At 47.4% G+C, this 17,500-nt stretch overlaps 1 protein-coding gene across 2 annotated transcripts in view; it reads right to left on the reverse strand.

The window, feature by feature from the left end:
- The window catches only part of LOC308324183 (uncharacterized protein), a 44,191-nt gene that overhangs the window by 1,106 nt on the left and 25,585 nt on the right, over positions 1 to 17,500 (reverse strand). For both annotated transcript variants that reach the window (XM_080776152.1, XM_080776151.1), the window contains 16 exons: positions 17,380 to 17,500; positions 16,085 to 16,297; positions 15,248 to 15,392; positions 12,196 to 12,402; positions 11,865 to 11,969; positions 10,491 to 10,643; positions 7,773 to 8,021; positions 7,068 to 7,280; positions 6,074 to 6,286; positions 4,457 to 4,618; positions 4,060 to 4,188; positions 3,383 to 3,471; positions 3,144 to 3,267; positions 2,747 to 2,955; positions 1,639 to 1,747; positions 1,043 to 1,215 (listed from right to left, as the gene is read on the reverse strand). The exon at positions 17,380 to 17,500 is cut by the window's right edge and continues 51 nt beyond it. In XM_080776152.1, the coding sequence (XP_080632278.1) occupies positions 1,043 to 1,215; positions 1,639 to 1,747; positions 2,747 to 2,955; positions 3,144 to 3,267; positions 3,383 to 3,471; positions 4,060 to 4,188; positions 4,457 to 4,618; positions 6,074 to 6,286; positions 7,068 to 7,280; positions 7,773 to 8,021; positions 10,491 to 10,643; positions 11,865 to 11,969; positions 12,196 to 12,402; positions 15,248 to 15,392; positions 16,085 to 16,297; positions 17,380 to 17,500 (2,614 nt within the window). The remainder of the gene's footprint in view (positions 1 to 1,042; positions 1,216 to 1,638; positions 1,748 to 2,746; positions 2,956 to 3,143; positions 3,268 to 3,382; positions 3,472 to 4,059; positions 4,189 to 4,456; positions 4,619 to 6,073; positions 6,287 to 7,067; positions 7,281 to 7,772; positions 8,022 to 10,490; positions 10,644 to 11,864; positions 11,970 to 12,195; positions 12,403 to 15,247; positions 15,393 to 16,084; positions 16,298 to 17,379) is intronic.

The raw sequence follows: 17,500 nt of genomic DNA on the forward strand, positions 1-17,500 counted from the left end.
TGTTCATACAAGTACAACACTGGTGAGCTTGACTAGTGCACTGACAACGCATCACGTTGATCAGCACTTTCAGGTTTGTACCCAGCATTAAACAGGTTATAGAGAGTATGCACATGCATGATCTTCCCATCAGGACACGCCCCCCCTCATCTAGACTGAGTGGAAAAACATTGAGCAGCATGGAGTGTTGGAGTTTGGATGCGCTCGTTGGAAATCACTCAACCGTCATAACACCTGTTTCTAAATGTCACATAATGCAGGAGGCAGCAAAATGTTGTGTTATTCAAACTCTGATACTTAAAAAAAATAATCAAATGCAGGGCATTTCTTGACAGAAAGTAGCTCATAGCGTTTCTATGGTAGATGTTTATGAAACAAACTTTGCAGATAGAAAGAGGATAATTCAAGCTTTTCGTACAGCTGCAATGTTGGTGAGTTTAACATTGTTTAATGCAATCAGACAGGACTTTTCTGTTTGGATGAATGGGCTGTCAAGGCCAGAAAGTAGTTTTTTGCTACTCAGTGGGCGTTCCCGCATAACTTCCAGGTACGATGATGTCACGCGAATACCCTCTATTGCGAGGGTGAAATAGGATAAAGGCTCAGAAACCATGGCCTAACAAACGACCAATTTGACATGTCGGGCATAATGTCCATAGTTTGGGCACAATCTACTCGCCTGCTACAGACAACTTGTATTTGATATAGTAGATGATGTCATTAAGAACAAATAGAGTTCTGCTTGCCATTTAATTTGTAAATGCTTGATTTTGGTCAGGCATATATTTATGTAGAAACACACCGAGTTGGAGTAGGACGTTTTTGGAAACTTGGGGGGGGGGGGGAGAAAATACATGTCAGTGTTGGTAGAACTTACACTTCAACTGACATAATGGAATTCCTTTATTTCATTCAAATAGTTTGGGAACCAGTGCTGCATGTGACCAGTAAACGTTCTGCATATATATTGTGTATTAGCATTAGAATGATATTATCTGTGTTAATTATCCTTCATAAGACGTTGTTGTGGTGTGCAGTATACCTGAGCTTGCTGCGCAGAGAGGCCACCTCCCTGTTGAGAGCATCGTTGGTCTCGTTGGCCTCCTCCAGCTCCCTCTGCATCTTCCTCCTGGAGGCGGCCGTGCGCTGCGCCTCCTCCTCCACCTCCTCCAGCTGACGCTTCAACTGCTTCACCCGAACGTTGGCCTTCTCCGCCTGGACAGCAGGAGGTCACAACACAGTACACCTCACTGCAACAATTATGGCCTTAGGGGCAGCAGGTGCATTGGTGTGTGTGTGAGGATGCAACTATCAATTATCTTCTTAGCGGTTAATCTTATCATTGACCTAATTGAACAAGCGTGCATGTTTTTTTTATTACTAATTTTGTACACACACACGACACAAAAGCTGTAGTTTTTGTATATATTCCGTAAATTGATTTTACAATTTTGTCATACAAAAGTGTCGCACAAAAACGCTTTTTGAGCTTGTAGATCAGCTTTGTTCTGTATTTAATTATTATATATTAATATTCAATTAAATTGATACACACAAACACATAGGATGTTCCTGTGTATGTGTGTGTGTGTGTGTGTGTGTGCTCGCGCGTGCGTGTGTGCCTGTGTGTGCATGTACCTGGTCCTTGTATTGCTGATTCATCTTCCTCTCCTCCTCCATCTGATTGGTCAGATCCTTAACTTTCTTTTCTCTCTGACGCAGACCCTTGGTGCTGGCCTGCTGCTCTCTACACACAACACTATATATAGTTAACACACGCACCAACGGACCCCAGGCTCTCTATAACACACAACACTACATATAGTTAACACACGCACCAACGGACCCCAGGCTCTCTATAACACACAACACTACATATAGTTAACACACGCACCAACGGACCCCAGGCTCTCTATAACACACAACACTACATATAGTTAACACACGCACCAACGGACCCCAGGCTCTCTATAACACACAACACTACATATAGTTAACACACGCACCAACGGACCCCAGGCTCTCTATAACACACAACACTACATATAGTTAACACACGTACCAACGGACCCCAGGCTCTCTATAACACACAACACTACATATAGTTAACACACGCACCAACGGACCCCAGGCTCTCTACACACAACACACAACACTACATATAGTTAACACACGCACCAACGGACCCCAGGCTCTCTATACACAACACACAACACTACATATAGTTAACACACGCACCAACGGACCCCAGGCTCTCTACACACAACACACAACACTACATATAGTTAACACACGCACCAACGGACCCCAGGCTCTCTACACACAACACACAACACTACATATAGTTAACACACGCACCAACGGACCCCAGGCTCTCTACACACAACACACAACACTACATATAGTTAACACACGCACCAACGGACCCCAGGCTCTCTACACACAACACACAACACTACATATAGTTAACACACGCACCAACGGACCCCAGGCTCTCTATACACAACACTACATATAGTTAACACACGCACCAACGGACCCCAGGCTCTCTACACACAACACTACATATAGTTAACACACGCACCAACGGACCCCAGGCTCTCTACACACAACACTACATATAGTTAACACACGCACCAACGGACCCCAGGCTCTCTATAACACACAACACTACATATAGTTAACACACGCACCAACAGACCCCAGGCTCTCTACACACAACACTACATATAGTTAACACACGGACCTGCTCTCTATATCCAGCTGCTCCTCTGTCTCTCGGAGCTTGTTCTCCAGGGTGCTGATGGAGGACTTGAGACGGGTGCGTCCCTGGCCCTCCGTCTCCTGCAGCTTGCCCTTCAGCTCTCTGTTCTGACGCTCCAGCTGCAGCCTGGAGCCCTCTCTGCTCTGTGAGGAGCAGCGCTCTGCCGCCAGCTCCCCTCCCAGCTGGTCTACCTGCATGGGATAACACACGAGTCCCGACATGTGTGCCAGGTTACAAATAAACCTGTGGCAGGTTACAACTAACCCGTGGCAGGTTAAGCTAACCCGTGGCTTCCTCTAAGGTTAGGTGTCGGGCTCATGACTGTAGGACTGTTAGTACGTCGGACCAAACGCATGCACCCTCAGTGGGCACCTCCTACCTGCTGCTGGCTCTTCCTCAGCCTGTCGTTGAGGCTCTCCACAATGACCTGCTCCTCCTCCATCTCCTCCTCCACCGCGCTCAGCTTCACCTCCAGACGACGCTTCTCGTCGCACAGCAGGGAGCTGGACGAGAGAAGACCTCTTTTAGCACTTTTTGGTACAGTAGGTTCAAAGTTAGAGGTTGGCTGACGACAACTTAGAGCCGACTATGCAAATGACATTCCGTCACATCACTCACTTCCCAGAGGAGGTGATGGACAGCTCTTCAGACAGCTCATCTCTTTCTATCTCTGCCTGCTTACGAGCCCTGTCAGCTGCTAGCAACTCCTAGAGAGAGAGAGAGAGAGAGAGAGAGAGAGAGAGAGAGAGAGAGAGAGAGAGGGATAACAATATACATTAGTTTGAATATATGCACCTCTGCAACCTCTTATGTTATTCAGTCTGACCACAAGATGTGACAAACTGTAGACGAGGAGAGTAAAGTCTATCAATAGAGAGGTGAAATCCTCAGTGGAACCAAATAGACCCTTACGTCCATTATGGTTTCAAATGTTGTTCACTCACAGTTAAATGAAAGCTCCATATTTGCAAATATTATGTGTAAACAGACTGGTGTTGGGATCCTTAGAAATCTGTAACTCAGATGGATTTTCAGTGCATTGTCAGAAACAGGACGTCAGTGACAAAGGGGGGCATTTGTCAAAGTTAATTCTATTCAGTTTCCCTGAATAAATAAAGTGCCTCTGCTTTTTCCCCCAGTAGTAAAGGAGTAGAATTAGCAAGGCTAATAATTGAATAAAACCAGATTTCTAGGTGTGTGTGTGGAAGTTTTTCTCCTACAGAAAACCTTCAGGAAAAGACCAGGAAAGCGTGAAGAGTTGGAAGGTCACATCTGTAGTTCAGTTGTAGGCATACCTCATTGAGGTGGATCAGATCTGCCTCCATGGTCTTGGACCTCCTCTCTGACTCCCTGGCTGAGGACAACACCTCCTTGTGGGCAGCACGGGACTCCTCCAACTCCCTCTGGAGGTCCTTCAGCTGGCCCTGAGGAAGAGAGAAGAGTCGCTGTCAGGTTGAAACCTTGCATGTCCAAAACCGTTTCAGCTTGTTTCATTATCTGTATGTTGTTTTTAAATTAAAATTGTGACACGACTTCTGTGTGACACTCGTGTGAACTATATGGCATTCATATGTGTGTGTGTGTGTGTGTGTGTGTGTGTGTGTGTGTGTGTGTGTGTGTGTGTGTGTGTGTGTGTGTGTGTGTGCGTGCGACCGTGTGTACGTGTGTGTCTGTCCTTGTGTGTATTTTAACCTGGATCTTGCGGAGCTGCTTAAGGGTCTCCTCACGCCCCCTGCTGGCGGCCTCCAGCCGGTCGTCCATGTCCTTCATCTCTGCCTCCAGCTTCTTCTTGCTGCCTGAGGCCTGACTCCTCTGTCTCTTCTCCTCCTCCAGCCCCACCTCCAGATCACGCACCTGCAGGGAGGGAGGAGTGGGAGGATAGAGGGAGGGGTGGGGGGACAGAGGGAGGGTGGGACAGAGGGATGGAGGGAGGGAGGGGTGGGGGGACAGAGGGAGGGAGGGGGTGGGGGTTCAGAGGGAGGGTGGGACAGAGGGATGGAGGGAGGGAGGGGTGGGGGGACACAGGGAGGGAGGGGGTGGGGGTTCAGAGGGAGGGAGGGACAGAGGGATGGAGGGAGGGAGGGGTGGGGGGACAGAGGGAGGGAGGGGTGGGGGGACAGAGGGAGGGAGGGGTGGGGGGACAGAGGGAGGGTGGGACAGAGGGATGGAGGGAGGGAGGGGTGGGGGGACAGAGGGAGAGAGGGAGGGGGAAGGGAGGGGTGGTGGAGGGGACAGAGGGATGGAGGGAGAGAAGGAGGGGTGGTGGGGGGACAGAGGGAGAGAGGGAGGGGGAAGGGAGGGGTGGTGGAGGGGACAGAGGGATGGAGGGAGAGAGGGAGGGGTGGTGGGGGGACAGAGGGAGAGAGGGAGGGGGAAGGGAGGGGTGGTGGGGGGACAGAGGGAGGGGGAAGGGAGGGGTAGTGGAGGGGACAGAGGGATGGAGGGAGAGAGGGAGGGGTGGTGGAGGGGACATGCCAGTGGACAGGCGAGGACAGACTTGTTCAAGAGATTTACATTAGAACCTCGTCTCGTGAATGAACAGGACTTTGTTTGGGAGGGTCGTATGTGTCACTACAAATATTTGAGATATAAGCAGAGATGACAGGTTAATGTTTAATGGTTTTGTTTTTGACTGATAGTCATTATTGTGCACTGCAGCCATAGCTATCGATAGCAAGTGTGCACACGATTTAATGGTTGGTAACTGATGGTAAGTACTGTAGGGTTAGGTGCTGTCAGAGTAATCTAGTAAGAGAGTGGCGACACTAGCGTTGACTCCCATTGTAACAATGGAATGCGGAAGTGCTCATTCTATCTCAATGGGATAGTTCCAGCCATAGGAGCGATGTTTGGAACTATAGCCCATATAGGCACCCGCTTTGCGGCGGCGAGATCAAAGCGTGTCGCTACTCTCCTACTCTACACTCTGGGTGCTGTTAAGTTTCCATTAGGGTTAAGGTTGAACCATGCATGAGCCGTGATTGGTCTACTTTTGTGGGAATTGATATGTCCATACTGTACATACACTGTGAAATCTAGAGTGATATTTGTGTACACATATTGTCTTGTAGTAGTGTACACAGGTTTTACATTGTACAGACAATCTCTGTTCTAGACAGCTTGGTCTGCAGCCATGCCGTGACAAAAATATGTCAACTTCAGGTGTCTACGGCAGTGGTTCCCAACATTTTTAGCTCAAGACCCAAAGTAGTGAAAATAGCATATCCACAAGCTCCCACCGCGTCGCTTTGTGCCCTGTCTGTGAGCTTGTAAATCTGCCATTTTCGCTACATTCACTACTCCACTGACCTGCTTGAGCAGCGTCCTCCGCTGCTCCTCTGCGGCCTCGTCGCGGGCCTGCAGGTCTCTCTCGTGCTGCGCCCTGAGCGCCTGGCCGTTCACCTCCAGGCGCAGCTTGGCGTCCTCGGCCGCCTGCAGCTCGTCCTCCACCTCGTCCATCTGCGTCCTCATCTCCTCCACCATGGCCTCCAGGCTGCGCCGCGCCTTCTCAATGTCGTGGACCTGTGTGTGGCGGGAGAGAGAGAGAGAGAGAGAAAGAGAGAGAGAGAGAGAGACATGCCATGGAACATCAGGAGGACCAGGGGGGTCGTCGTCTTGCTGGCTTGTGGTGGACATTTTGGTAAATTTTGGTCTGTAACTCTGAGTGTACAAATGGAACCAAATTGACCCGTATTCCATTAGTACACTCTCAGAGTTAAAGTGGTCCTTGCCTTGCAAATAAAACATTTGATGATAACCACTAGTACTAGTTGTACTATACTATTTGGAATATGCCATCATAGTGTCGTAGTAAGAAACCCTGGAGACTTTACATTCAGTAAGTGGGTCTTGATCAAAAACTGAATATTATACCTGTAATGGTGTATAAAAAAGAAAATAATAAATTTGCCACAGACAAGACCAAGTATTTGCCACAGACACAATTGATGAGCCCCGAGTATACTGTTACAATATAGCTAGCTAGCACATTAAATGTGCAGCCATCTTAAATTGTAGTTCATTGCAATTACGTCCTCCATCTGTTGAGATTGAGACAGATTGTAGTCATCAGAAATTTCTTCAATAAGAACCAATCAATCAAACTGACATTAATTTTACATGCCTGGCAGATACAACTGTTGCTACTATTGACTCTATCAGAAGCGAACCCAGTCCTATGAACGTTTTTCACAATCTCTTTCCAGATTAGTAAAGCTACAACAGAAGGATATCCTCTCCGCTAACTCATTCCTCAGCTAGTAAGTAACGGCATGTTAACATCTCTCAGTGTAGTCACACGTACACTCTGGCCCACGTCGTCCTTGGAGTTGACGAGGTCCTCCATCTCGGCGCGGAGGGCCTTGATGGCCTTCTCCGCCTCCTCCAGTGCCGCCTGCTTCTCCTCCAGACCCCTGCCCAGAGCCAGCAGCCTCGTCTCCTTCTCCCTGACCTCCGCCTCGGCACGGTCACGCTCCTCCGCATTCTTCAGAGATGCAGAGCGCTCCTCCGCCAGCATCTGACCATGGCCAGACACAGAGAGAGAGACAGGGAGAGAGAGAGAGTGGCAGCAGAGGAGAATGAGATGGGATAGGTCGTAGGTCAGTACAGTCAGAGGCTGTTTAAAATGCACTCAACATAATCATATTTGAACTGGGGAACCCCCCACCCTGACAAGCCCTTGGAGTTGAGGCATTCAATTTGACTGGGTTTAAGTTATGCTACAAAAAATATATTTCAGTACAATTTAAACACAAAACGGAGGTGTTGATATTGTCTGATACTGTACTTGTTTCTAGCTTCACAACTTCTCACAGTTACAGGAGTAGTAACAAAATGTTCATTACACGGTTGACAAAGACAGTGACAACACAAAGTTTCTATATGCTTGTGCGGAACGTTTCTTTTGGGACTTTTCAAAAGGGCGCCTGCAGGTGAGCATGCTCGCGCATGCTCACTGCCAGAGAGAGACAGAGAGAGAGAGAGAGAGAGAGAGGTGCATAAAACTGACCTGGTCAAACTTCCTCTGCTTCTTCTCCAGGCTGGAGACCAGCTGTCTCTGTCCGTCCAGGTCCATGAGGACGTCCTCCAGGTCCTGCTGCAGGCGCATCTTGGTCTTCTCCAGCTTGTCGCAGGCCGAGGCCTTCTCCTCGTACTCGCCGCTGGCCACCTCTAGGTCCCGCTGCAGACGCCTCTTCCCCTCCTCCAGCAGCTCCACCGCCCCGGACAGTTCCTCCAGCTTCTTCTTGGAGTCGGACAGCTGCGTGCGTGACAGGGGTCCATGGTTAGATTCTACAAATGTCTTCTAAATCCTAGCAGTTAAAAAACCAAAAAACGTATGTTGCCACCACATCAGTGGTGCTCAAACTTTGTCATGTCAAGGACTCCCAAAAGTATATATACTTGGCCACAGACCCCCATCTCAGGTTCCAGGGACCCCAGAAGCAAAGATTTGAGTTCAAAATTTCAATTTCATTTTTAAAATATATATTTATTCAAGATTTAAAAAGAAATAGCAGATCTACATTTGTGCGGCACTATGGGCTTGTATATCTGCTATTTTTGAATAGCCAAAGTATAAAATGACTCAAATCTAAAATGGCGCAGATGCTTTCCTGGTTTTAATGCATTTGACTAAGGAATTGTTAAGACCATGGATGCCGGCCTTGGATGAAGTGCTCCTTAAATGGTACATTTATATAGAGCCTTTATCCAAAGCACTCTTTACAATGTGTAGTACATTCACCCATTGATTGACTAATGAAACTGTCAGACTCCTTGTTGTAACTATTTGGCAAAATGGGTATTTTAGTCATAGAACCCTCTTAAAAAGCTGCAAGCCACTATGGCTGGTAGCTATGCTAAATATATACCTGCCAGTTGGCTTCAGGCAGACGCTTCGAACACAGTGTAACACTACTGACCTGTGTCTGTGCCTGGACTGACACTGTAACAGCATTGACCAACGCTGACCTGCATGCTGAGGCTGTAGAGCTGCTTCTCCACGGCTTACTGACCTGCATGCTGAGGCTGCAGAGCTGCTTCTCCACGGCTTACTGACCTGCATGCTGAGGCTGCAGAGCTGCTTCTCCACGGCTTACTGACCTGCATGCTGAGGCTGCAGAGCTGCTTCTCCACAGCCCACTGACCTGCATGTTGAGGCTGCAGAGCTGCTTCTCCACAGCCCACTGACCTGCATGTTGAGGCTGGAGAGCTGCTTCTCCACAGCCCACTGACCTGCATGTTGAGGCTGCAGAGCTGCTTCTCCACAGCCCACTGACCTGCATGTTGAGGCTGCAGAGCTGCTTCTCCACAGCCCACTGACCTGCATGTTGAGGCTGCAGAGCTGCTTCTCCACAGCCCACTGACCTGCATGTTGAGGCTGCAGAGCTGCTTCTTCACAGCCCACTGACCTGCATGTTGAGGCTGCAGAGCTGCTTCTCCACAGCCCACTGACCTGCATGTTGAGGCTGCAGAGCTGCTTCTCCACAGCCCACTGACCTGCATGTTGAGGCTGCAGAGCTGCTTCTCCACAGCCCACTGACCTGCATGTTGAGGCTGCAGAGCTGCTTCTCCACAGCCCACTGACCTGCATGTTGAGGCTGGAGAGCTGCTTCTCCACGGCCCACTGACCTGCATGTTTTTGTTTTTTTTATATATTTTTTATCCCACGATTTTGTAACCCATTTTTCACCCCTGTGCCAATCATCTACTGTGATCCTGGGCTCTACACACCCTCCGCCAACCTGGGGAGAGCAACGGACTTAACTCATGCTCCCTTCATGCCTGAGTGTCCAAGTTGCTCCTTTACACCTGACAGGGGGGAGTTCCCTGGTTGGACGTAGCGCGTGGAAGGAACACGTTATTCCAACCAGTTCCTTTCCCCTCCATCAGGCGCCCCGGCTGGCCAGGGGGAGGCAGTTTAGAGACCAGGATTACTGCATGTTTTTGTGAGGGTATCTACCCTAGGGGACACGGGGAGAACATGCAAACTCCACACAGAAAGGCCCTTTCGCCAACCCCGCCTTCGGGTATGGGCACTGATGAGGAGGAAACACGCCGCCAGCACCCACAGTGCCCCGAGCGGGAATCGAACCCAGGACCTTCTAGCTGTGAGGCGACAGCACTACCAACTGTGCCACCGTGCACCCACTGACCTGCATGTTGAGGCTGCAGAGCTGCTTCTCCACAGCCCACTGACCTGCATGTTGAGGCTGGAGAGCTGCTTCTCCACGGCCCACTGACCTGCATGTTGAGGCTGCAGAGCTGCTTCTCCACGGCCCACTGACCTGCATGTTGAGGCTGCAGAGCTGCTTCTCCACGGCCCACTGACCTGCATGTTGAGGCTGGAGAGCTGCTTCTCCACGGCCCACTGACCTGCATGTTGAGGCTGGAGAGCTGCTTCTCCACAGCCCACTGACCTGCATGTTGAGGCTGCAGAGCTGCTTCTCCACAGCCCACTGACCTGCATGTTGAGGCTGGAGAGCTGCTTCTCCACGGCCCACTGACCTGCATGTTGAGGCTGGAGAGCTGCTTCTCCACAGCCCACTGACCTGCATGTTGAGGCTGGAGAGCTGCTTTTCCACAGCCCACTGACCTGCATGTTGAGGCTGGAGAGCTGCTTTTCCACGGCCCACTGACCTGCATGTTGAGGCTGGAGAGCTGCTTTTCCACGGCCCACTGACCTGCATGTTGAGGCTGGAGAGCTGCTTTTCCACGGCCCACTGACCTGCATGTTGAGGCTGGAGAGCTGCTTTTCCACGGCCCACTTGGCCTCCGTCTCCTCCTCCAGCTGCTCCGCCAAGTTGTTCCGCTCATCCTCCACCTGCCGCAGGCGGCCCGTCAGGTTCAGCTTCTGGCGAGTCTCCTCCGACGCCAGCTCCTGGAGGAGGAGAGGGAGGGGGGAGGGAGGGAGATTAGGGGAAGAGGAGGAGAAAGGGGGGGAAGAGGTGTGGAGAGGCGAGGAAGAGAGATGGTCGAAGGACAAGAGTTAGGAACTGTGAGAGCATATAGGATGAGAAGGGGTGCAAGGAGAGGAAGAGCTTGGTAGGAAGGGTGATGAAGGGTGAACAGAAGAGCCTTTGAGACATACAACGTATGAGTGTGTTTCAGATTATATTCAGACTGGAATGGTTGAGGGATTATTTGCATAATCAATTACTCTTTAAAAAAGAAAGGAGAGAGACATCTCTACACTCATTAATTGCTCTGATAATAATTATTTGGTTGATAACTAATTATTTGACTAATCTATGGGATCAATTTAGACCAGGGTGAAGAACAGGTGCACTGGGACTCAATAATAATAATAAGTTATTACTTGCGCAAGCAGAGTGTGCAAGTAATTATTCTAATAAGTCTCACCGTGACAGCCAACCCGCCATTTGATGTGTATGCAAAAAAAACAGCAAATCTGTGCCTGGTTTGCTGGGACCAGATTACATGTTTTTCTTGCATACGCATCAAATGGCGGGTTGGTTGTCACGGTTTTGGCGCAAAGTAACCACAGTATACCGCTAATCAACTTACAACTACATACTCTATATAGTATATGTATACGTATACGTATGTCTTACGTCATCATTTAGAGCTAGTCATACGTATACTATATACATAATCAGTAAAAATAAAGTAGGTAGGTAGAAAATAGTTACACCTAATACATTTCAAACGTTCCTTCACAGAGATACTGAGATTTGACAGTTTACAGCGGTCGAAAGTACTTGCGCGCTCTGCTTGCGCACTAGTTGGCCATTTATGGCCTACTAGTGTGCAACAAGCAAGTATGCACTCGACAGAGTGCAGTTCTAGTTGTTAGTTATGTTTGCAGATTCAACATTTGTGATGATGTTTGTTATTTTCTATATACAAGTTACAAAGAATGAAATGAGGCACACTTCTTACTCGGTTCTGAACACTCTTGATCTCAAATAAGATTTGATGCATTTCTGTCAGTCGATACATCTGATTACCTGATTATTTCTTACACCCCTACAGTTGAATGCTGAATTGTGTCTCAGTTTCTTTGAGATACTATAAAAGTCAACATTATACTCTAATGTTATTATTACACATTAGCTGGTGAATGGTAGGTGTTCCTCACCTGTGCATCGTGTAGCTGAGAGCTCAGGCTGGAGACGTCTTTACTCATCTTGATGTTCTTCCCCTCTGCCTCATTCAACAGACCTGTCACATTGTCCAACTCCAACTGAGACAGAGAGACAGAGAGAAAGGAGTTAGAGACAGACACAGACACAGACAAAGACAGAAAAAGAGGTACAAAGAAGAGAAAGACAGACACACTCACCAAGATGAAACAAATGGAATCAAATAAAGACCTTTAAATAGGTCTGTAACTCCAATAGTGTAAATATAACAATTTGTACACTCTACACTACAGAGTTAAATGAACTGTGCATGTGTTGAGGACTCACAGTGATCTTGGTGACGCGCTCGCCCAGCTCGGCCCTCTGCCTCTCGCTGTCGCTGAAGCTCAGCTGCAGGTCGGCCAGCTGGCCGTCGGCTCTCTTCCTCTTGTGTTCCAGCTCCTGCTTGGAGCTGGTCAGCGAGCGCAGCTCAGTGCTCAGCTCCACAGCCTGCTTCTCCACCGCCTGCTTGGTCTTCTCCAGACTGGCTCTCAACTGCAGACAGACGGAAGGACAGACAGACACATGGACGGATAGATGGACAGACGGACAGACATATATATACACACGTATATATGAGTTTAACCTATAGGACAGGGGTTTCCAAACTTTTTTGGCCCAGGTACCCCTTGGGGGGAAGAATAGATGTAGACCTATTTGACAGTGCAGACACATAATTGCCTTCCTTGATGCATCAATTAAGCGTCAACGACGACCATCAGCTGGTCACAGTCACTCAGCCTCTGCAGCACTCTAACGAACTCTAACTGAAAGTGACTTTCTATCCAAAGGCGTACCATAATTCACTGACAAAAAAAAACATATTTGAAAAAAACATAATCTGAATTATTTCGTGGACCCCCTGGCTATACGTCGCAGACCCCCAGGGGTCCGTGGACCCCACTTTGGGAACCACTGCTATAGAAAAGACCAGAGACCTATTAAAAATGATATTACACTGGCCCAGGCAATCAGAGAAGACCCTCAAATACAAGGAATCCCTATAAATGATGATGAGCAGAAGCTGGCTTTATATGCAGATGATTTGTTAATTTATTTAAAAAATCCGGATAGATGCCTCCCCAAATTAATGAGCTCCTTGGAAATGTATGGTCGGTTCTCAGGCTATGAACTCAATGTGGATAAGACACAGATACTCTCTTATAATTACAAGCCCTCAAAGGAAACAAAAGAGCTTTACCCTTTCAATTGGAACTCTAAATCAATTAATTATTTGGGAATAAGGTTGACTAAGGACCTATCTAAACTCTATGAAGCAAATTATCATCCCATAATCACACAAATTAAAAAAGATATAGAGAGATGGTCTCTGTCACCCTTGGACTTAAGTTCTAGAATAGAAGCAGTCAAGATGAATGTTTTACCTAGGATTTTGTATTTCTTTCAGTCTCTACCAGTGGATGTGCCTGCCAAACAGTTTTGTGAATGGGACAAAATTATATCTAGATTTTTCTGGAACGGTAAAAAACCGAGAATCAGATTCCAAACTTTACAACTCCCTAAAGAAAGAGGGGGACTATCCCTTCCAAATTTGAGGGATTACTATTATGCGTCACAATTAAGACCTTTAATATGTTGGTGTGATGATAAATGCGAGGCTAAATGGAAAGCTTTGGAAATTAAATCAATCAACATCCCTATTCAGTCTTTAATTGGGAACAAAGACCAGGCTAAGTCATACTATGACATTTTAGACCCATTCACAATATTTACTCTAAATACTTGGTTCAAAGTCGTGAAACAGTTCAAAATGGAGAGGACAATTAGGGTGTTGAGGTGGCCCGCTTATGATCCAGATTTTAAGCCTGGTGTGTACGATCAAACTTTCAGGCGATGGGCTCGGTATGGTTTTTCCTCTTACAGTACTGCCATGAAAGGCAATGTGTTATTGAACTTTGAACAATTGAAAAATATGTGTATGTGCATAGATAACAAGGACTTTTTTAGATACCTCCAAATACGAGAGTACTTCATGGGGGAGGTGAAAGCATCCGAGCCGGTGGCCTCAAACGATCTCATAAAGGTTTTTATTCAGGCATATAAGCATGAGTCCAAAAGAGTAGTGCCCAGTATATATAATGCCCTGGTTTCAGCTAGGTCTAACTCCACAGAGTACATTAAAACTAATTGGGAAAAAGAGTTGGAGATTACCATCACATCAGAAGAATGGGCAAACATGTGCAAAACACAAATTACATCCACCAACTCAAGAATGTGGAGAGAATTCTGTTGGAAGAACTTAACGAGATTTTTTATTACTCCCAAAATTAAAGCAAGACAACTGAAAACAGAACAGCCTTGCTGGAGACAATGTGGCCACAAGGAAGCGGGCCACGCTCATATCTTCTGGTCTTGTCCTAAAATTCAGAAATACTGGCAGGATATTCATTCCACTTTGGAGACCATTCTGTGTTTTGAGATACCTCTGTCTGTTTCTTTTCTACTGTTGGGAAATATCCCTGAAGATTTTCAACACATGATAAATATTTAATCAAGATCCTCTTAGCATCAAGTAAAAAAGCAATCACACGACGCTGGTACCAACAGGACCCACCAACGAAAGATCAATGGATGGACATTATTGAGGAACTGTATTCTATGGAAAAACTAACATTCATACTGAGACTACAAGAGGATAAATTCTATAAAAAATGGGAAAAGTGGAATCTCTTCTCTCAGCCTAGTGATATTGCAATAGAATTTCATTGAATGTTTATTGTAATATGAAAAATGCAGCCTTTCTTTCTTTTACTTTTTGTCCTTTTTCTTTTCTTTTTCTTTCCCGTATTGTCTTGTTAGTTGTTTTTTTGTTTGTGTCTGTTCTTCCTTCAATAAAAATTGTGAAGAGTGAAAAACAGATATTACACACAAGTATTAAAGCGGGACACATGCTCCAGTTTTAAGGTGGTAACCTAACCACTGCGATTGTTAGTAAAACAGCATGACGTCATGTTGTAGTCTTCCCAACCACTGCGGTGGTCCTAAAGGTGGAGTATGCGTTCGCCTTAAGACAAGCTCTCACAGTGTCAATCCCTCAGCTGGAAATAAATACATCATTTGCACAAGAGAAAATTACACTTGTGTGAAATAAGGGGCGCTCTTATCATCATACTGTACATCACATTCCGTGCTCAGTCAATCAGCTGAGCACATTTCGTGCTCATACACACACACACCCACAAAGCTGTGCATAGGAGGGGCTAGCGCCCCTCAAAGATTCATAATGGACATTTCTGAATGACTGTGTGTGAGTGTGAGTGTGTGTGTGTGTGTGTGTGTGTGTGTGTGTGTGTGTGTGTGTGTGTAGTGTGTGACCCACTTTCTTGGCCTGCTCCAGCTGCTCAGTGAGCTCCTCCACAGCCTGGCTGTGTCTGTGTCTGAGGTCCTGTGTCTGTGCTTCATGACTCCTCCCCTGCTCCTCCATGGCCTTCTTCAGCATGGACACCTCCTGCTCACGCTTCGCCCTGCATCGCACACACGCACACACACGCACACGCACACACACACACACACACACACACACACACACACACACACACACACACACACACACACACACACACACACACACACACACACACACACACACACACACACACACGCACACGCACACGCACACACACACGCACACACACACCACGCATGTCAGGAGCCGAATTGGAGCCGAGTTGGCTTTGTCCGAGACTTAAATGTCTTTAAATAAATACTTCTATAGGAAAAATGTATGGGAAATTCTCTTCCGGGCCACTCATCGAGGGCGGGACTGCGACAGCTAAAGTATAAAACAATGGTTAAAAGCTAAGGTGACACAGATGCGTTCCAGGCCTTAATGGGTTGGTTAACTATGGGTGACTGACCGTAGCTCCTAAACTGTGTTTTAACTATGGGTGACTGACCGTAGCTCCTATAACTGTGTTTAAACTATGGGTGACTGACCGTAGCTCCTATAACTGGATGGTGGTGTGTTTTCTGTAGCTAAAAACAGTGTTTTAAGGATGGTGGTGTGTTTTCTGTAAACAGTTACCTTTAAAAGTGACTGACCGTAGCTCCTATAACTGTGTTTTAACTATGGGTGACTGACCGTAGCTCCTAACTGTGTTTAACTATAGGTGACTGACCATAGCTCCTAACTGTGTTTTAACTATGGGTGACTGACCGTAGCTCCTGCTGTGCGGCCGTGGTGTCCAGGCTGTCCTCCAGTTCTGTGCGGAGGGCGTTCAGCTCGTCAGCTAGATCGTTGCGCGCCGCCTCCGCTTTCCCCCGGTCTGCCCGCTCCGCCTCCAGGTCCTCCTGGAGCTCCGACAGCAGAGCCTCCAGATCCCGCACCCGCTTCAGTAGCGCTGCCCGCTGGACACTCTCCTCCTCCAGCCTGGAGAGACATAGAGAGAGAGAGAGAGAGAGAGAGAGAGAGAGAGAGAGAATATAAAGAGAGAGGCTATCTACCTGCTGCACATTTAACTTGTGTTATTCGACGCGGCCGCTACATGGAGAGAGACCGAGGACAAGGCAGAATTTGAAATTTACACCCTATGCCCAGAAAAATACTGTCTGTGTGTTTGAATAGGGTTTGATAAGATTGCTGAATTCCTACAATGACCATAATGCTTTGGTGCCACCTTCCCTCCTTGTGGAGAGGGGGAAGGCTGCGTAGATGTGTGACTTTACTGTCCAGGAAGGAAGTGAGACCACATTTTCATTACAAAGTTTGGTCATGAAGATGGCGTCATAACTACAATATCTAAAAACACATTTTACACAGATAAAAACCCCAGGAAAGTGTTTCTTGTGTCCTAAACATCTCGTCTTAGGATGCCTCGCAAATGCAGAGGACAAATTTACCCACAGTGATCAATAGTTACTTGATAGTAAATGGAGGGAACATTAGCCAAAAAATAGCAGATCTAAGAGTTTTGGTGTACACCAGAAAAAAGCGGTTCAAGTACAGAGCCAGCGCAGATCCAGCTTACTTAGTAGAGGGTTTATAGCACGGTCCATTCTCCTTTCGACGGCCAAACTTTTCTTCAGAAAGGAACGTGATATGACTACAAATTGACGTCATTCCAAGCATCGTAAGGGCGGTCCCAGAACTTTTCCTCTGAACCCGTGCACCTCCACAATCCTGACTCGACGAACTATAGCCTTTTCAAATTGTACGATTTCCCGACGCCTGAAGCAGTATGTATTGGCCTTAAAGGAGTAGTTCACCCAAAAACTCATTACACACCCCATGAAGCCTTGAATTCATGGAGATTTTGCCACATTTGAAAGCCAATAATTCAGTAAGAGAGACTCGGTCGCCGGTCACCACATTATTGGCTTAGGAATCAATGTGACGAGAACAAAAACATGTCCATGAATTCAGGGCTAATAAGTCATTTAGGGGGGGGGGTAAACTGATCCTGTTTAAGTGGTTAACTAACAATCAGGAGGTGTTGTTAATTCTCTAGCTACCGGGCCTGCGTGGCTTGAAGCTCCTCCTCCTTAGCGGCCAGCTGTGCTCTTAGCGCTGCCAGCTGGTCCTGCAGGTCAGCCTGCTGCTCGTGGAGGTCGGCCAGCTCTCCTTCCAGCTTTC

The sequence above is a fragment of the Protomyctophum bolini genome (assembly GCF_963924005.1).
Source record: "Protomyctophum bolini genome assembly, chromosome: 11".
NCBI classification, from domain to species: Eukaryota; Metazoa; Chordata; class Actinopteri; order Myctophiformes; family Myctophidae; genus Protomyctophum; species Protomyctophum bolini.